The 17,807-nt window shown below is 58.6% G+C and overlaps 8 protein-coding genes across 8 annotated transcripts, besides 23 other annotated features; all 8 read left to right on the top strand.

The window, feature by feature from the left end:
* Positions 1-139: 139 nt before the first annotated feature.
* Tco025E_04044 (putative Qb-SNARE protein) lies at positions 140-1,039 on the top strand (the record flags this gene model as incomplete). Its single annotated transcript, XM_029370957.1, has 1 exon — positions 140-1,039. The coding sequence occupies one exon, from the start codon at positions 140-142 to the stop codon at positions 1,037-1,039; it is 900 nt and encodes a 299-aa protein (XP_029228908.1).
* Positions 1,040-1,517: 478 nt separating this feature from the next.
* Positions 1,518-1,537: a microsatellite.
* A 134-nt stretch (positions 1,538-1,671) lies between these two features.
* Positions 1,672-1,696: a microsatellite.
* A 187-nt stretch (positions 1,697-1,883) lies between these two features.
* Positions 1,884-4,418, top strand: Tco025E_04043 (putative lipin; the record flags this gene model as incomplete). The annotated part of the gene is made up of 1 exon (XM_029370956.1): positions 1,884-4,418. One exon carries the CDS (start codon positions 1,884-1,886, stop codon positions 4,416-4,418), a length of 2,535 nt encoding a protein of 844 aa, XP_029228907.1.
* A 50-nt stretch (positions 4,419-4,468) lies between these two features.
* Positions 4,469-4,505: a microsatellite.
* Positions 4,506-4,748: 243 nt separating this feature from the next.
* Positions 4,749-4,769: a microsatellite.
* Position 4,770: 1 nt separating this feature from the next.
* Positions 4,771-4,797: a microsatellite.
* Positions 4,798-5,204: 407 nt separating this feature from the next.
* Positions 5,205-5,238: a sequence feature (A-rich).
* A 78-nt stretch (positions 5,239-5,316) lies between these two features.
* Positions 5,317-5,351: a sequence feature (GA-rich).
* A 137-nt stretch (positions 5,352-5,488) lies between these two features.
* Tco025E_04042 (exosome-associated protein 3) lies at positions 5,489-6,037 on the top strand (the record flags this gene model as incomplete). The annotated part of the gene is made up of 1 exon (XM_029370955.1): positions 5,489-6,037. One exon carries the CDS (start codon positions 5,489-5,491, stop codon positions 6,035-6,037), a length of 549 nt encoding a protein of 182 aa, XP_029228906.1.
* Positions 6,038-6,647: 610 nt separating this feature from the next.
* Positions 6,648-6,678: a microsatellite.
* Positions 6,679-6,697: 19 nt separating this feature from the next.
* On the top strand, positions 6,698-8,731 carry Tco025E_04041 (uncharacterized protein; the record flags this gene model as incomplete). Its single annotated transcript, XM_029370954.1, has 1 exon — positions 6,698-8,731. One exon carries the CDS (start codon positions 6,698-6,700, stop codon positions 8,729-8,731), a length of 2,034 nt encoding a protein of 677 aa, XP_029228905.1.
* Positions 8,732-9,512: 781 nt separating this feature from the next.
* Positions 9,513-9,544: a microsatellite.
* A 132-nt stretch (positions 9,545-9,676) lies between these two features.
* Positions 9,677-9,728: a microsatellite.
* A 72-nt stretch (positions 9,729-9,800) lies between these two features.
* Tco025E_04040 (dihydrofolate reductase-thymidylate synthetase) lies at positions 9,801-11,366 on the top strand (the record flags this gene model as incomplete). The annotated part of the gene is made up of 1 exon (XM_029370953.1): positions 9,801-11,366. One exon carries the CDS (start codon positions 9,801-9,803, stop codon positions 11,364-11,366), a length of 1,566 nt encoding a protein of 521 aa, XP_029228904.1.
* Positions 11,367-11,406: 40 nt separating this feature from the next.
* Positions 11,407-11,459: a microsatellite.
* Positions 11,460-11,621: 162 nt separating this feature from the next.
* Positions 11,622-11,648: a microsatellite.
* A 262-nt stretch (positions 11,649-11,910) lies between these two features.
* Positions 11,911-11,934: a microsatellite.
* Position 11,935: 1 nt separating this feature from the next.
* Positions 11,936-11,986: a sequence feature (GA-rich).
* A 42-nt stretch (positions 11,987-12,028) lies between these two features.
* Positions 12,029-12,054: a microsatellite.
* A 12-nt stretch (positions 12,055-12,066) lies between these two features.
* Positions 12,067-12,109: a sequence feature (A-rich).
* Positions 12,091-12,128: a sequence feature (GA-rich).
* Positions 12,129-12,239: 111 nt separating this feature from the next.
* Positions 12,240-12,295: a microsatellite.
* A 209-nt stretch (positions 12,296-12,504) lies between these two features.
* On the top strand, positions 12,505-13,797 carry Tco025E_04039 (putative arginine N-methyltransferase, type III; the record flags this gene model as incomplete). The annotated part of the gene is made up of 1 exon (XM_029370952.1): positions 12,505-13,797. The coding sequence occupies one exon, from the start codon at positions 12,505-12,507 to the stop codon at positions 13,795-13,797; it is 1,293 nt and encodes a 430-aa protein (XP_029228903.1).
* A 488-nt stretch (positions 13,798-14,285) lies between these two features.
* Positions 14,286-14,314: a microsatellite.
* Positions 14,315-14,460: 146 nt separating this feature from the next.
* On the top strand, positions 14,461-15,306 carry Tco025E_04038 (uncharacterized protein; the record flags this gene model as incomplete). Its single annotated transcript, XM_029370951.1, has 1 exon — positions 14,461-15,306. One exon carries the CDS (start codon positions 14,461-14,463, stop codon positions 15,304-15,306), a length of 846 nt encoding a protein of 281 aa, XP_029228902.1.
* Positions 15,307-15,613: 307 nt separating this feature from the next.
* Positions 15,614-15,642: a microsatellite.
* A 47-nt stretch (positions 15,643-15,689) lies between these two features.
* Positions 15,690-15,719: a microsatellite.
* Positions 15,720-15,844: 125 nt separating this feature from the next.
* Positions 15,845-15,886: a microsatellite.
* A 9-nt stretch (positions 15,887-15,895) lies between these two features.
* Tco025E_04037 (putative acyl-CoA dehydrogenase) lies at positions 15,896-17,101 on the top strand (the record flags this gene model as incomplete). Its single annotated transcript, XM_029370950.1, has 1 exon — positions 15,896-17,101. One exon carries the CDS (start codon positions 15,896-15,898, stop codon positions 17,099-17,101), a length of 1,206 nt encoding a protein of 401 aa, XP_029228901.1.
* An 8-nt stretch (positions 17,102-17,109) lies between these two features.
* Positions 17,110-17,147: a sequence feature (A-rich).
* Between the last annotated feature and the right edge of the window lie 660 nt (positions 17,148-17,807).

Here is a 17,807-nt window from a genome sequence, read left to right as displayed (position 1 = left end):
AAGAAAGAAACGTGTTTTATTTGCTTTCCGCTGCTTGGGGCGTGACAGGGCCGTGCAGCGCTGCCTTTGGCGTCGCTCTCCTTCCTTTTTTTCCCCTCCCCGCCGCCCCGCCGCGTCCTCATAGGCCCGCGGCCGCCAAATGAGCACGACATCGCAGGCGGCGCTCGACGATGAAATTCGGCGGCGGCTCTCAAAGCTCTCCGCCTACAAGCAGGCGGAGTACCACTGCGTGGAGGCCATCGCGGCGCTGCGCCACTCGCTGCGGGAGGTGCTGGAGCTCGAGGGAGACACGCCAGGCACCGACGGCGATGGCGCCAACGAAAGCGGCGGCGGCGGTCGGGCGGAGTTGGCGCGGGCGCGGCAGGCGGTGCGGCGCGCCCACCAGCAGCTCGACAGGCTTGTGAAGGAGGCCCAACGTGCGTCGCGGCGTGAGGGCGGCGAGTACGAGGCCGACCTGAAGGAATTGTTGCGGCACGTGGAGAGCGCCAAGCGGTGGTACCGCGAGTGCTTTCGCGTTGTACCGGCGACCGCCGCGGCACACCTGCCGCAGCCTGACACCGGTGTCGCGCTGGGCGTCGCCGAGGATGCGTACGCGCCCCCACCCATGCGGAGCGGGGCCGCAGACTTGACCGTCCCACTGCTTGCAGGGAGTGGTGGCGGTCGCGGCCGTGGGACGGGCAACTGGTGCGCCGCCGCCGCGCCGCGCCCCACCGTGTCCGACGAGGAGTTCCTCGAGTTTGCGGATGAGGTGCGGCGAAACGACGACCTCGCCGAGGCCGCGTTGGACCGCATCGCATACGGCCTCTCACGGCTCCATGAGAATGCGCTGAATGTGACCTCCGAGCTGCACACGCAGCGGGAACTCCTGGACGACGTGGAGGGAAAAGTGAACACGACCCACACAAAGCTCAGCAGGATGAACGCGCGGCTGCGCAAGCTCCTTGCGGAGAAGAAGAAATGCGACTGGTTTATGTACGCCTTCTGCTGTGCACTCTTGCTTGGCGTGGTCGCCGCAATCGCCGTCCTGCTCAAGTCGTGAGGCGCCTGGGGAATTGCAATTTGAGTGGCAACAAGCAGCGGGCCGCGGATGTGCGGTACGGCGTCCATGCACCTATATACCTCTCCCTCCCTGCACATCTCTTCCACGATGCGTGGCACTGTCGTACGCCGTGGCGTTGCGTGCGAGCAGGGGTGTGTGTGCGTGTGTGGCCCTGTGTGATTCACGTGGAGCTGACTCCCTCCGCCGCCGCGTCTCTGCATGTGGCTTTCCATCCTTCCCTTCCCGCGCGCTCTCTTTTCTTTTTTTTCTCTCTCTACGCGCGTATACAAGGAGGTGCGGTGGCTGTGCGCTCTTTTCCCCGGCGCGACTGGCGCGGCGGGCTGCCGCGGATGACTCCTGCGGGAAAAGAAAATATGAGGCGACATTAACGGCGGGGGTGTGGCAATTGTCAGCCTCCTCTGACGCAACTCGCTGCGGAGGTGACGGAGGAGCATCTTTTGTTTATTTCAAGATGTAAAACAACAGCAACAACAACAAAGGAAGCAGCGAAACGCAGCAAAACAAAACACCTGTATCCTCCGTAGAGAGGGCGTGGGAGACATCGGTCGCACGAATATGCATCCACCACGAGCTCATCTGCAGGCACACACCCAGATGTAGGGTGTGGCGCGACGCACACACACATACACACACACATGCTTTGCACACACGTGTAAACTCTTTGTGCGACGGCACTTCTTCGTGGATCTTGCATCGACAACAACAGCAGTGAAGATGGGCGTGGTCTGCGTAGTGTTACCGGATGCCTTTTTTTCTCCCTTGCATTCCCTTCCCATCTTTCTGTGTTTTCCGTCAGCAGCAGAGAAGTGTCAGGTGTTCCAGGATGATCTCTAGCATCAGCGGATTCCTTAGCCTCAACAACCTCGACATGGCGAGCGGTGCGAACGACGTCATCGTCGTGCGTCACTCCGATGGCAGGCTCTTCAGCACGCCATTTAACGTGCGGTTTGGCAAGGTGAAGGTCCTGCGCCCGAGCGACAAGGTGGTGCAGGTGGAGGTGAACGACAGGCCGACCTCGGCCGTGATGAAGACGGGTCCGGACGGCGAGGCCTTTTGGCTTCAGCCGACGCGTGCGTCCGAGGGAGGCGTCGGAAGGCCCGAGTCGCCGCTTGCCTCCGCCGCGGCGTTTCCAGGTGGCAGCGGCAGCCAGCAGCGTGGCAGCCGCAACAGCAGTGCGGCCGGAAGCTTGGAGGCTCTGCCGCCGACGGAGCCCCTCCCGGCGGCGGCGGCGTCGTCGTCGTCGTCATCCACTGAGGCGAAGTCAGACAGCACTGCTGCGACGGGGCCTCTTCTGGAGGAGGACAATGAGGGGCATCTCAAGGTGAATGCGGTGGCGCGGAAGTCGGTGGATGACCTCAAAGAGGTGCAGCTCGCCGAGGAGACGGTTGTCGCGGCGAAGATGGCAATGCAGCGGATTGCGCAAATGACCATAGAGTATGACGAGTACCTGCGTGAAGCGGCGCTGCAGGAGGAGAGGGAGGGGATACTCTCACGTGAAATGGGCAAGCTGGAGAGCCGCTCTGAAGCCTCCGAGAAGGCGTCACTAGTCGACGCGGTTGACCGCCCGAGCGCGGCCGCTGGCGAAGACGACGAGAAACCAGTCATCGTCCCCGTTGAGGCTCAGCATGAAGCGGCGGAGGGTGCAGGAGAAACACCGCCGCTGCGGGCGGCGGACGGAGGGGGGGAGGTGCGCCCGGAATCTTTCGCGACGCCGAATCACAGTGGCGTCGCAGATCCTGCGACAAGCCTCGCTGCAAGTGACGAGGGGTTTGACACCTTGGACGACGACTACCTTTTCGAGGACGCTGTCCACCCCGATGAGTACGTGGTGAACTTCGACAGCCACCACGCAGGCGAGGGCCCGTCGACGGCCCCTGCGGGTCATGAGGCGGGGAGTAGCGGCCCCTCCGCGATGCCGGTAGTCGGGTCCTCACCAGCCGACCCCCACAGTGCCCACCCTGCCGATGAGGCAAGCGAAGAGGAAAACGAAGTGGTCTACTTCACTCGAACGCTTATCCCCACCGAGGCGGACTTGCGCAAGCTAAACTTAGTAGACGGGCACAACAAGGTGCGGTACATTACACACAGTGCACTGCGCGGTGAGGTGGCGGTGGAGGCCAATGTTTACCTGTGGGACAGCACCGATCGCCTTGTTGTGAGTGACGTGGACGGCACGATCACGAAAAGTGACTTATGGGGTCATCTCATGCCACTCTTTGGCCGAGACTGGACGCATCCGGGCATCTGCTCTCTCTACAGCAAGATTGACCGCAATGGGTACAAGTTTGTCTACCTCACCGCCAGAAGCGTGTCGCAGGTGGGCATGACGCGTAATTTCCTGTGGAAAATTGAACAGGATGGTTGTCGTCTGCCAAAGGGCCCTGTGCTGACGGCCCCGCAGCGCTTTTTCACTGCGCTGACGCAGGAGGTCTCAAAGAAGTCGCACGTATTCAAAATTGCATGCCTCAGAAGCGTCTTGGACACATTCCCTCCGCACAGTAAGCCGTTCTACGCCGGCTTCGGCAACCGCTTCAGCGACGTGGTGAGCTACACCGCCACCCAAATCCCACAGCACAAGATCTTTATCATTGACCCCAACAGCGTGCTGCATGTATATAACGTAAAGCAAACCTACAAGAACCTCGCTCACCTTGTTGACGTGACCTTTCCGCCTGTTGTGAAGCGAGCTCAACAGCATCACCATCATCCCTTGAGGCAGCGGGAGACATGTGGGCATCCGTCGGCGCCCCGCGGCTCCGCCGACGCTGAACTGAGCACCAATGGCTCGGTTGCCGCCGTAACGGGGACGGCGGGGGGCGGCTCGCACGTTCCCTTTTCCTCCGATGGGGGCGAGTCGCCGTCGTCGTCCTGCGGTGATGGCCGACGTGTAACCTCCGCTCCCTCGGTTGACGCGGGAGTTCCCGCGGAAGGCAACACCCGGCGGCCTCATGCAACGGTCGCCACCGCGCCGCTCGAGGGCCATGTGGAGGTGGCTATTGATCAGGAGTTTCACTCATTTCTGTACTGGCGTGTTCCGCCGGCTGATCTCGTGACTGCAAAAAAGGAGGCAAAGGAAGACGATAACGCTTCTAACGAGGCGAAACCGCAGAAGCCACAAACAGCCCGCAGATGGTTGACCTTCAGCCTTGGCACAAGCAGCCAGAATAATACCAGTGTTGGGTCTAGCCAAAAGGGTGAAGATGAAGTTAAGGCCCAACCTGTTTTTGGAGCGACTGAGCCAGCAGCAGCAGCTGCGCTTGACGCTGGTGTTCCAAAGACTGATGGGACTGCGCAGGCGCTGGCACGATTGGCCGAAGCCGGTTCCGCACTGGAAGGGTTTGGGAAGGAAATTGCTTAAGTTGGCAGTGAAAATGCAAGCCTCAGCAGCTGAACGTAGGGGCGTTGGCCGTGAGTATGCGTGTTTGTGTATGTGTGAGTGTGTGTGGCTGGAGCATCATGATCATCGCTTTCGCCGGCCGGTGGCTGCAGCGGCAATTCCAAGCAAAGCGACTTCTACTTGCACAACTGGCTCTTTTGAGGGGCTTTGCCGTGGAATGCAGCACGTCATCCTCCTTCTTTTCTTCCGCTTTCACAGCAAAGGGGCGCGTAACGGTGCAAGGCAAAAAAGGGTTGACGTAGTTCAGCGTGTTTATATTTTTCTTTCCTTTTTTTTCTTCACTTTGATGTAATATATATATATATATATATACGTGTGCGTGTGTGTGTGTGTGCGTGTGGTTGAGTTGCGTCTCCCCTGGCCTCGTAAGGGGAGGTGAAGGGTCGAGCAGCGGCAAAGTTGCCTGATCTTGTCTGCGAGATGAAGTCAATACATAAATTTATATAATGCCCGTCTGCACGTTATTCGGGCGTGTTGTGGTTGCTACTAAATGGTACGGGGGCTGGTACACCAACTTTGCGGCAAAGGCGGAGGGGGCGCGGGCGGCAGACAAGCGGCGCGTACAAAGGGCGTCCGCTGGGGTGCGGGTCCTCCGACGCTGCCTCCTCTGCTGGTGTCGCAGCGGGTGCTTTTGTGCAGCGGTATCTGTGATGTCCACGTCGTGTGGTTCTACCCACACGGAGTATGACATTTAGCCGCAAGATGATGATACGCGCCACTCCTTATTTCTTCCTTCTTGGCGCCGTTTTATCTCCTCTTTTTTTTTGTTTTCGTTTTCTTTCGTTCCGACTCACTTCATGAACATTTGTAATGCATCTGCGTATTTGTAAGTAAGTGCGTGTGGGTGAGAGGGCGAGAGTCCCTCTTTCTCTCCCTCTCTCTTTCTTTCTCTCTGCGTGTGTGCGTGTGTGTTTAGTTGATTCTCCGCCCCTGTGTGCACCTCCCCGACTACTGTTGCACTGGTTGCCTTTTCGCCTTCTCTCCGGAAGAAAAAGGATAGCGCGGGGAAGCGGGGGAGAGGGGGAGGCGGCATGGACTTCGACGAGGACGTTGCGTCGCTCATGCGCAGGATGGACGCGACGCTGCTCCGCATGCAGTCGGAGCTGCTGCCGTTGCTGGCGTCCCTCAACGAGGACGTGCTGGTGACAAATTACAGTGTGGACGAGCAGGCCCGCATCTCCCTCGCCGCGGCCTTTGCGCTCGTCTTGCTGACTTACTCCCATGACAGACTGCGGAATGCGGCGGGGAAGGCGGGCATGGATGCACGGGTGCAACTGAAGTTGGAGCGTGTCTCCGGGTACATTAAGAAGCTGCGCGAGATCACGCAGCTGGACAGCCAGCAGCAAGAGGGGACGGCGACGACAACAGCGGCAGCCACCGCGAAGGCCGCCCGGAAGCGTGGGCGTGAGGAGGCCGAGGGGGACAACGCCGAGCCGCGCGCGGCAACCGACGCCAGCGCCGTAGACGACCCGTACGGCGACGCCATTCTCTTCACTGGGATTGAACGGGGCGCAGGGAAGGCGGTGCCGTCGTTGATGCAGAACCTCCTGAGGCACGTGAAGGAGTCAAGTAGCGCGTAAACCCCTCGTTTCCGACGCCGCCCATTACGTGGAAAAACGCAACGAGAAGCAGCAGTTGCAGGCGCCGGCGAGACGGCGGGACGCCAATGGCGATGCAGCAGCGCGTCCATGTGTTGTTGGCTTTTTTTTGCTTTTGTTTCCCCCTTCTTTCATTCCTGTTGTTGTTGTGCTCTCTCTGTCTTTGTGTGGGTGTGTCGGTCCGCGGGGGCGGCGCCGGCTGCGTCCCGGGGTTCCGCGGAAGGGCGCTGCGCACACGCACACAGAGGGGGAAGTAAACTATAAAAGTCTACGTGCGGCGCGGTGACGCGGCCTCGTCGAGGTGGCTGCCGTATATTGTGTTCCGCTTGGGCGTGTTGCCTTTCTGTGGGCCTGTGCGCGGCTGGGACACACCACCTCCTTCGCCTTCTCCCCCCTTCTTTTTGGTTTCGGTTGGAAGGGAGGGGCGTCTTCTGCGGGGCGCGGCGCCACGCACACGCAAAATCCCTCCTTTTTTTTTCTTTTCTGGCGGCTGCCACTCACAGTTTTGACACAACGCGGACCCAACGGAAGAGAAGCGGGGGGAGGCGGGACTTTTGTTGTGACGGCGCGGCGTCATTGTACACGCGGCTGGATTATTACTATTATTTATTATTATTTTTTTTTAGGTTTGCGCCGGAATCAATGCGGCGTCTCTCTCGGGGCGTGGGCCTCACTGCGAGTGCGCTGCTGGCGGTGGGTTGCCTGCTGCTCCTTCGCCGCACCGCGAGCTGCCCGCGGCGTCCGGCACCCAGCGCGACGCTGCACGACCTCTGCCACCGCACGCGAGCAAATGCCGGCAGGCTGCAGCGCTTCCTGCAGTGGCTCCGCGGCGCCGCGTGCGCCGACTCCGTCGTGGTGCTCCGCACCGCCAACCCGCACGACGCGGCGCTGTACCACTCCCTCCTGCTCCCGCTGCAGAAGCAGCTGAAGCCCTCCTTTGCGCTCGTGACGGAGACGGTGGCGGAGCTCGACGAGGTGCTTCTCATTGAGCTTCGCACAGCTGAGTTTCACAGGGAATACACGCGGGCGGCCACGGCGGTGTCGGCGTCCCCCTCCTCCTCCGCCGCCGCCGCAGCCGCAAGCGCCCCGCAGCCGTCCTTGGAGTTGCCGACGTGCTCTTTAGCCGCGGCCGCCGCCGTTGTCTCGAGCTGCAAGGCGCAGGAGTGCCTGGTGCTTTGCCGCGTTCCACTTCCGGACTTGCGCGTCTATCGCGACCTTCCCGCTTACATCTCCCGCCTTCTCGCGGCTCACGTGGGCAACCGGCGCCTGTTTCCTTCGTACGCGGAGGAGCTGTTGTTTTACCTCCCCCTCATGGAGGAACGTAGCCGGTGCCAGCCCCAGCACCACCACCAGCACCACCACCTGCGCCACCACCAGCAGCAGCTGCAGCCGAGCTATGAGCCGGCCAAAACGACTCTGACGACGACGCCGTCATTGGCAGCTGCTTCTACGCAGCGAGGGCATAAAAGCGTTTTTTCCGATCCGGAGGCGCTGATGTCGATGGAGCGCGCGGGCTCGGTAAACCCCTCCCTGTCGTCTGGGAGGGCGGGCGAGGACGCTAGCGTTGCGCTGCTTGGCGACGTCATCGACGTCAATGCCGCGATGTTTTCCAACTCGTGGCTGGTGGAGGATGGCGACGGGGAGGCCGCTGCCGCCGACGACGCGGGCTCGTTGACATCCCAGGGCGAAGATCAATTTATCTACGACGCCATCCACGAGGCGTTTTTTCATGTGGTGCTTCAAACGCCACTCGCCCGCCCCGACTTCTTCGCCGCTGACACGCTGAAGATGCATGCATTCAGCGTGTGGCGTGCGAGCCGTCGTTCGCGGCGAGCGACGGCGGAGTTGTACGTCTTGGACGTCGCGGCGGCGAAGGGCGACGCCGTGATAAGTTTCGCCCGTGTCGTGGATGAAGTGGTGGCGCAGGCGGTTCTTGTGCACCACTGCGGGTCGCTGGTGGAGTTCGTCGAGGCCCTCTTTGCACGCTTTGCGCTGCGCTACACGCCTGTCACCCCGGCGCTGCGCGAGGCGGTCGAGCGGCGCCACTTGGACGACGATGGCAAGCGCGACGCCCCACCGGCCGCTGGCACGTGCGCGCGCGTGCGGAGCGCCGAGAACGGGGTGGACGGCTGCGAGGAGGAGGACATCCATGACGTGCTGCGCGAGCTTTACTACGCGCGGGAGTTTGTCCTGGAGCACCGCATCACGTTCTGCAACGCCATGCTCACCACGCAGGGGTCGAACCAGCTGGAGGAGGTCTTTGGTGTGCCCGCGACGGTCTTTCCCTTCCTGCCCTGCGCCCGCGAGAGTGTGGCGTTCGTGACGCACGCCTATGAGTGCATCGTCGCAGAGTACGGTCCGCTGGACTTCCACAACTTTACCAAGTACGCACATGACGTGTTTGTGCGGGACCGGCCCGAGATTGTGCGACACGCCCCGCGCATCTTTCGCATGCTTAACAAGACACGCTCCGGCGTCATCTCCTTCGAGGAACTCTGCTGTTGGATGGCGCGGAAACTTTCGTCCGGCACAAGGCTGCGGCCCGACTCCCACCTCATAGCCATCGCGATGTCGCTGCGCCTCCCGCTGGCGCTGGTGCTCAACAGGCGGCAGCAGTGGTCCCGCATGGAGTGTGCGTTGGCGTCGCTGTCGGACGCCGATGCGGACGGCTACTGAGAAGTGGGGTGGTGGTGGTGGGTGAAATCAGGCAGAAAAAACTATAAATGTTGATAGCTGAGGTGCATTTTCTTCTGCCGCTCCCGGCGTGAGGCCACGCCGGCACCAGATACAGAAAGAGAGAGAGGGGACGAGAGGCGCAGAGACGCGGAAATGTTCCTCCGCTTTCCCCCGCCTCCTATTTCTCTCTTTCGCCCCCGTGAATACCCTCTATGGACGGATGGGCGCGGCATACCCGTGGCTGCCTACGAATGGAGGAGGCCACACACGCATACATAGACACAGACACTCATGAGTGTGTGTGTGTGAGAGGAGGGGGGGGGGGTACGTAAAGTTCTCTCTCTACACGTCGCGTGCTATATATGCAGGTTTGCGTATTGGATTGGGCTTCTTTCCGTCAGTGATGTATGGATGGACGGTGGATGCGGGGTGGGGTAGGCAGGCAACTACGGCACTGCTGCGCGATGGAGGGAGGCGAGAAGAGGAAGAAAAACGAAGAAATCACCATAACGCAAAAAAAAAAAACGGTAAAATAAAGCGAAGAAAAAAAGTATGACGTTCTAAAAACCCCATTAAATTCCCTGTCGCCAATTACGGGGGAGGGGTGTTAATCCCGCGGATTACTTTCTTGCTACTGGCTAGCCGGGTGCGGGTGCGTGCGCGCGTTTGTGTTGGTGTCTGTGTTGACGGAGTTCGAGGCCCTGCGGCCAAGAGGACATTCGCTGCTCCATGTGATATCAGAGGATCGCGTGCCTCTTCCTTGAGGGTTGTGGTTGAGTGTTATTATTACTACTACTACTACTACTATTATTATTGCGTGTGTGTATTCTGATGGCTGAATATGTGGTGCAACCTTCTAAGCGACTTCGTTTTGTCTGTTGGGGTTTACTCTCCCTCCTAGGAAGAAGAAGAACGGGGCAGTGCTACACTAATTAACAAGTTGCGACGCACACACACACACACGCACGCACGCACATAGATATATAGACCATACACATTGGAACACATTATAAGGGGAGGGGGAAAATAAAGAGGGCTAGGGGCACTTTTCTTTGCTTGCGTGTGGGCCATGTCTTTGTACAAGATCCGTATGCCGGAGACGGCGGGGGAGGGCACACGCCTTGCCATGCGTGCCTTCTCTCTGGTGGTGGCGGTGGACCAGCACGGCGGCATCGGCGATGGGCGGTCGATACCGTGGAACGTGCCGGAGGACATGAAGTACTTCAGGGAAGTGACGACGAAGCTGCGGGGAAAGAAGGCGAAGCCCTCGCCTGCGAAGCGCAACGCCGTGGTGATGGGCCGCAAGACGTGGGATAGTATTCCACCCAACTTCCGCCCACTCCCCGGTCGCCTCAACGTCGTCCTGTCGTCGAAATTGACGACGCAGCAGCTGCTGGACGGCCTGCCGAACGAGGAAAAGCGGAAGGCGGCTGCAAATAACATTGTGGCGGTGAACGGCGGACTTGAACAGGCCTTGCGGCTGCTCGCCGCCCCCATTTACACGCGGAGCATTGAAACGGTCTTTTGCATCGGTGGTGGCTCCGTGTACGCCGAGGCCATCCGTTCGCCGTGCGTTGGGGTGCTGCAGGCCATTCATCGCACCACCATCTGCACCAGTGGTCCGTCTTGCAGCGTGTTTTTTAACCTCCCCGAGACGGGGACGGAGGTGGCGGGGGGCATTGAGTGGCGGCGGGAGAGCATCACCACAGAGCTCACGTCGGCCAACGCGGAGGGGACGAACTACTACATTGAGAAGCTGATTCCACGCAACCGCGAGGAGGAGCAGTACCTGGGCCTCGTTGACCGCATCATACGCGAGGGAGCCTTGAAGCGGGAACGCACTGGGGTGGGCGCCGTTTCCCTCTTCGGCGCACAGATGCGCTTTTCGCTTCGCAACAACCGCCTACCACTTTTGACCACGAAGCGCGTTTTCTGGCGCGGCGTGTGCGAGGAGCTGCTGTGGTTTCTGCGAGGCGAGACGTACGCAAAGAAGCTAAGCGACAAGGGGGTCCACATCTGGGACGGCAACGGCTCCCGCGCCTTTCTAGACAGCCGTGGCCTCACAGACTACGAGGAGATGGACCTCGGCCCTGTCTACGGCTTTCAGTGGCGCCACTTTGGCGCCGACTACACACGCCACGACGCCAACTATGACGGAAAAGGCGTTGACCAAATCAAGGCGATTGTTGAAACGCTCAGGGCAAACCCCGACGATCGACGGGCGCTCTTCACGGCGTGGAATCCAAGTGCGCTGCCCAGGATGGCCCTGCCGCCGTGCCACTTGCTTGGGCAGTTCCACGTGCGTGATGGGGAGCTGTCTTGCATGCTCTACCAGCGCTCATGCGACATGGGCCTGGGCGTTCCCTTCAACATTGCGTCCTACGCCTTGTTGACGATCCTCATCGCAAAGGCGACGGGACTGCGACCGGGCGAATTTGTCCACAGCCTCGGCGATGCCCACGTGTACAGTAATCACATCGAGCCGTGCCAGTTGCAACTCAAACGTGTGCCTCGGCCTTTTCCGTTTCTCATTTTCCACCGCGAGCGCGAGTTCCTCGAGGACTACGAGGCGGAAGACATGGAGGTCATTGACTACACCCCGTACCCCACCATCTCCATGAAGATGGCTGTTTAATGTTTAACCGTTGTAAGTACTCTGCTTAAAGCGCCGCGGCGAGGGAAATAGGGAGAGAGGGATGGAGTAAGGGAGGGAGAGGCAGGAGAGCGAAGTGCCCACACCAGAGAAGAGGAAGCGCGGGTGTGAGGAGAGACGGCGCATGCGCCCGCATAATATGTATTCGTCGATACATAAATTATAGAGTCATAGAGCAATACAGAGAGGAAACTCAAACCCGTAGTTTTTTTCTTTCTTCTTTTGTTACTATCCGCTTATATATATATATATATCTCATTATATTGCATTCTGCGTGTTTGCTTAACGCAGAATGTGCCACTGAAGCAAATACATGATTTTTGTTCTTCCCCTTTTTCTGCCCCAAGAATATTTGCTTTTTATCCAAAAACCTTTTATTTTTTTCTTCTTTTTTCTCTAATTCGTTTTACTGGCGCGTGACCGTGTGGCCGCGTGGGCTCTTGCCGCCTCAGGAGGGGGTGAAGGAACTGCGTGAGGGGGGCGTGCGTGGGGGAGGGAGGCGATGCTGCGTATTGGGCGGCGCTGCGTTGCTGTTGTTGTTGTTGTTTTTCCCCCCTTCTCCTCCTCCTCCTCCTCCTTCTTCTTCTTCCCTTTTTTTTTTCCGCCTCTCGTTTGCTTTGGGCGCCGCTTCTCTGAGCCCGTGCGCGTGAGGGACGTGCGTGCGTGCGTGTTCCCCGTGTAGTTTGTTTTTTGTTTGTTTGTTTTATTCTTTTTCTTTTCTTTTTCTCTTCCCCTCCTTCTCTTTGAAACTCTCGCGTCCTCGTTGCTGCGCAGGACCCTCTGAGGGGAAGCGGGGCGCGAGGTGCACGGCCATACGCACGGAGGCCGGAGACCGAAGCCCTCCGAAGTACCGTCAAGGAAACGAAAAAAAAAAACAAAAGGAAAAGGAACAAGGAGAACCAAAAAGTAAATAAACTTAACACCGCCGCGCCCAGCAAGCGCAGCAAGCGCAGCAACCGCAGCAGAGGCAGCCGGACAGGCGAAGGTCTCTGAGTTCGGGAAGGATCGACGTGCGAAGAAGCAGCAGGGGAATTGACACCATACCCAGCCCAAGTTGCGCACAACGCGGAGCGCGTTTAGTCCCCTTTTCTCTTCCCTTTTTCTACTGCAGACGAAGGAAATGCCTGCAAAGGAGCAGAAGAAGCGAAAACAGCAGAATAATGTGTCAAACGGCCACAAGCAGCCGTCCACCGCGGGGCAGGGGGCTGCGGCGCAGCGTGATATTGGCTTCCTTCCCCCTGGCACTGCCACTGCCTACACAGCGCCGGGGAACCGCTCGGATGCCTTTGTGTACCACTTTCATCAAAGTATTCCCGTGCCAGGACGCCTGCGGCGCGCGCCAACCTCGCTCGTGGAGGCGGTGAACGACTTCCACTACGCCATGATGAACGACAAACCCCGCAATGAGTTCTACTATGAACTCCTAAAACGTCACGTGACACCTGAAACGGGTGTGTTGGAGATTGGCGCGGGGTCGGGGCTGTTGTCGCTGATGGCCGCGCAGCTCGGGGCCAAATGGGTCGTGGCCGTGGAGGGGAGCGCGGAGATGGCGAACTTGGCACGCGCCAACGTGTGTGCCAACAAGCTGGAGCACAAGGTGACCATTCTGCACATGCTGAGTACCGAGCTCACACTGCGCCACCTGCCAGACCGGCCTGATGTCCTGGTGTCGGAAATCTTTGGCACGTTGCTGCTGGGGGAGTCGGCCCTTGACTACATTGCCGATGCGCGGGAGCGGCTGCTGAAGCCAACGACGAAGATTATTCCACAACACGGGACACAGTACGCGGTTCCGATCGAATGCAGCACATTAGGCGATGTCTGTGCCGTCTCGGGTTGGAAAGGGTTGGACTTGAGCCACATGACGGCACTGCAGGACACCGTCAGCATCGTGTTTGCGAAACAGTACGGCTTTCGCATGAGCAGCGTTCCCTTCCGTCGCCTGAGTGAGCCGATTTCCCTCTTCTCCGTGGACTTTGCGACGGCAGTCCGCCAGGACATCCCCACCAAAATGGACATTGGCGTCAAGGCAACCAGTAGCGGGACGGCGCACGCAATGCTGTTCTACTGGAAGGCGTTTGACGGCGACCTCGTCATGTCGACAGATCCAGACGACACGCTCAACAACTTCCCACGCGACATGCAGTGGGGCCAGGCACTTCAGCTGCTGGACGCCGCCAACGGCCCGCTTCCGACGCCTGTGGTCTTCACAGAGGGCAAGGAAATCAAATTTAAGTGCCACTTTCCCCCGGATCGCGTAACTTTTCATTTTCAGCTTTGCCCCACTGCGCCGCCACCAGCAACAGCTGCTGCAGTGGCTGCATCGGCGACGAATGCCGCGAAGGAGCACACTGCTGAGGAGCGAGTAAGTGGGAGTGAGGGGAAAAATTCGGGGACAGTGAGACTTGAGTAAGTGTACGCACAGGAGAAACGTGCGCGCGTGATTGATGGGTGATGCAATGCTGCGGCCGGTTGGGAGTTACATGGGTCAGTGCAATGCTTTCTCGTCGTCGGCGTCTTTTTTCTCTCTTCTTGTTCTCGTGCCCCATTTTAAGTGACCTGCTGAAAAATAGTTCTCTTTGGGGCTCACCCTTGCGTCTTGTGCCCGCCCATTCCCGGACTCTCCAATGATTTTATGCGCAATTAATATTGCGATGCCTTGAGCCTGCGAGACGTGCTAAACATATTAACAACATTCCGCATTTGTGTGTGTGGTGTGCTGCTGCTTCAGCTCACACGTATGTGCGCCCGCACACACAGACAACTGTCCATGCGTCTGTGATGGTTGCCTTGCTGATGGGCCATCCCCGTCTCGCAGTCCGTCTCACACACGCACGCTGTTTTTTTTTTTGCTACTTTCATTACAACTGCTGAGTGTTGCTCTTACTGTCGTTTGTTTGCTTGGCTTTGGCTTGGCTTTGGCTTTGGCTCTCTTGCTTCTTGCATAGGTTGTATGTGTGCCTGCGAAGCGGGTGCTCTGAAGGGGATCGACGTGAAGGAAAAAAGAAATTATATAGCCGCGTAGGTGTGGCGACCGTGCCGGTAGGAGGTCGTGTCTGGAGAAGAATTTCATCCGATGGGCAACAACTTCGCACGCTTCCTTCCGTTTTCACAGTCCGCCAAGGCGGGGGGCGCGGAGGGGACGCGAGAGGCCCCAGCGCCGCAGTTTGAGGTGGGTGCGGCGCTGGAGGAGGTGGAGCCGGACGTCTACCTGAAGCGGGACACCGCCATGACGCCGAGCATCCTGCTCACTGGCAAGCAGTTTCTCACGCTGCAGCGGCACCTCCCCGCGCGTGTGCAAAGCAGACGCTGGCGTCTGTTGTTCTGCAGCGGCCTTCACGGCTTTTCGCGCGTCGCGCTGCAGAACAGTTGCACGAAGGAGCTTAGAAGGGCGCGGGGCAAAGAGCGGCCTGCGATCTTGATAATTTCCGCAGGCAGTGAGGGGAATATATTGCTGGGGGCCTACGTTTCTTGCATCCCGCAGGCGTCAAACAAGCGGTACGTTGGCACCGAGGAAAGCTTTCTCTTCTGCGTGCCGCCGCCCTCCTCCTCTTCCTCCTCCTCTTCTTCCTACTCCTCCTCCTCGGACGGGGAGCTGTGCATCTTCACGGCCCCGGAAAATGCGGCGAATCACTACTTTATGCGTTGCGACAATGGCAGCATCGCCGTTGGCGGCGGTGGCAAGGGCCCCGCAATTTTTCTTCACGATGACCTCGCCACTGTGTCCTGCAGCACCTTCTGCCCCACCTTTGGCCTCAAGGAGTCACTTCTGCTTCTCAACGCGCGGTCGAACGGTTATTGCGATGCCGCTGCGGCTGCGGGTTGCCCAAGTGACGTGCGATTGGAGGGCGGTGAGCCGGCCGCGTCCGTGCGGTCGATTCAGCTGTGGACCGTAGGCGACGAGTACTTCGTGGCCTCGTAAGCCGTACGAAAGGCACTTGGATGCCTGGGATGGGGAGAAAAGCGAGGAGGCGTAGAAGGGCGTCTGTGCGGAGGTAAAATGAAAGCAGGAGCCATAGAGTGAGGGTAAGGAGAGATATGCGTGGTTGCATTGTAATAACTGCGCTCAAAAGAACGAGGAGGAAAAAAAAATAAAAGATGCCCACGCCATCGCTACACGTCGTTCGTGCTTTGTCTGTGCGCTCGCCCCTTTTGTGTTTTCGCCACGTGTGTGAGTCAGTGTGTCTGCCGCACGGTGAAGAGTTATTTGGCGTTTGCTTTTTATTTATTTATTATTATTATTATTATTATTATTATTTTTGCCGCCCGCGCGCCATTGTTTTTGTTTCGTGTTTTGTTTTCCGCCCACCTTCTCCTTCTCCTCCTCCTCCTCCTTTTCGCCTGTCCGCTACCCTCACCCTCTCCACGCACACGCACGCACGCGCGACGGGCCGTGCGCCTTCTCGCGGCAGCTACGCCACAAGAAGAAAAGGGGTAACAACTTTGCGAGTGCAACCCGCCAACCAACCAAAGGAGCCAAACAAAAAACAGCAACAAACAAAAAGGGGGGCATGCTTCGTCGTGCGTCTCACACCCTCATGCGGCGTACGGCGCTGCGTCTTGCGGCTGCGGGTGCCGCCGGTCCTAGCATCTGCTTTGAGCTCTCCGAGCAGCAGAGGGAGGTGCGGGACCTCGCTCGCCGCTTTGCCAGGGAGAAAATAGCTCCGGCGGCAGCCAAGCTGGATCAGACAATGGAGTACCCAGATGAGCTCTTCAAGGAGGGCTGGGCACTCGGGCTTATAAACATGCACATCCCGCAGGAGTATGGCGGGCTCGGCGCCTCCTGTTTGGAGGGGGTTCTGGTGCAGGAGGAACTTGCGTGGGGCTGCTCCGGCGTCTCCACCGCCTTCGAGTCGAACAGCCTCGCCCAGGCGCCACTTATTATTGCCGGTAACGACGCCCAGAAGAAAAACTTCCTTGGACGCATGTTGGAAGAACCTTTGAAAGCGGCGTACTGCGTTACAGAACCCGTGGCTGGCTCAGATGTGGCTGGAATTAAGACCTTTGCCAAGAAGAAGGGCGACGCATACGTGGTCAATGGACAAAAAATGTGGATCACCAATGGTGGTGTGGCAAACTGGTACTTTTTGCTCGCCAACTCGGATGAGGGGTTTATTGGCTTCGTGCTGGATGCGAATACGCCGGGGATCACGCCTGGGAAAAAGGAGATCAACATGGGCCAACGCTGCAGTGACACACGTGGGATTGTCTTTGAGGATGTTGTCATTCCTGCGGCGAACGTGCTTGGAAGCCCCGGAGACGGCTTCAAGATTGCCATGCGTGCCTTTGACTTCACCCGTCCACCGGTGGCAATCAGTGCGGTGGGTGTCGCCCGACGTGCGATGGAGGAGGCCCGGGATTACTCGAAGCAGCGCAAGTCGATGGGAAAGTACATCTCAGAGCATCAATCCGTTGCGTTTATGCTGGCGGACATGGCCGCCGGGATCGAGGCGATACGTCTGCTGGTGTACCGCGCCGCCTGGGAGGTCGATCAGGGCCGCCCCAACACCTTCTACGCGTCCTCCGCGAAGCTGCTCGCCGCTGATCACTGCGAGAAGTGCGTTACGAACGCGGTGCAGATATTTGGCGGAAACGGCTTCAACACCGGTTACCCCGTGGAAAAGTTGTACCGGGACGCAAAAATATTTTCCATCTACGAGGGAACGAGTCAAATTCAGCGGCTCGTGGTGAGCCGACACCTGATCGGCAAGAAGTGAGCAGCGTTTTTTTTTTTCCTTTTCTTCCTTCTTTCTTTTATACTTCCACCGCAACGTGGTGTGCCAGCGACGAAGTTGAGGCCTACAAACTGAGCCTCCATCCACTTTCACTCCCCCCTCCCCTCCCCCCACTCTTTTGTCGTTGTTTTCCTTGCTTCCCCTCGCGAGTGCGTGCGTGCGCGCCATTGCTGCGCGCCGATGTATTTGGAAGACAAAATATATATATATAAAAGTACTTCTTTCTCTCCTCCCCCTCCGCGACGGGGACGCAGACGCCCCCCGGTCGGTGAGGGCGGGGTGGGTGGGCCTCTCGTCGATCTCGCTATTGGCGCCCACGGGTTGGGCAAATGCGAAAGAAGTGTTTGTGAACAACCCCTCTCCACCTAAAGCGGGAAACAAAAAAAAGGAAAAAAAACGGGACTGCGTGCGGGAGAGAAGCCACACATTTCACACATCCTTGCGTACCTGTGCGTGGACGTTTACCGAGGCAGCGAGCTGATTCTGCGGGGTGATGCGTGTGTGCCTCTTTCCCTTCAGTCCCTTCTCTTTTCATTGGTGCTTGGTGGTGATCACTGCGGGCCCCTTGCTTCCACTGCGGAGTGCATGGATGCTGGCTCCTTGTGTTGTTTTCTTTTCCATCCCCCCTTTTTTTGGTCTGCTCTGGGTCTTTTAATTGGGTGTTGCAATCGGAGATTTTTTTTCCACC

This window comes from Trypanosoma conorhini, assembly GCF_003719485.1.
Source record: "Trypanosoma conorhini strain 025E chromosome Unknown Tco_14.4_contig_00197, whole genome shotgun sequence".
In the NCBI taxonomy this organism is placed as follows: domain Eukaryota; phylum Euglenozoa; class Kinetoplastea; order Trypanosomatida; family Trypanosomatidae; genus Trypanosoma; species Trypanosoma conorhini.
Note: the sequence above shows the minus strand (reverse complement) of the source record. Positions and strands in the feature narration are given on the sequence as shown.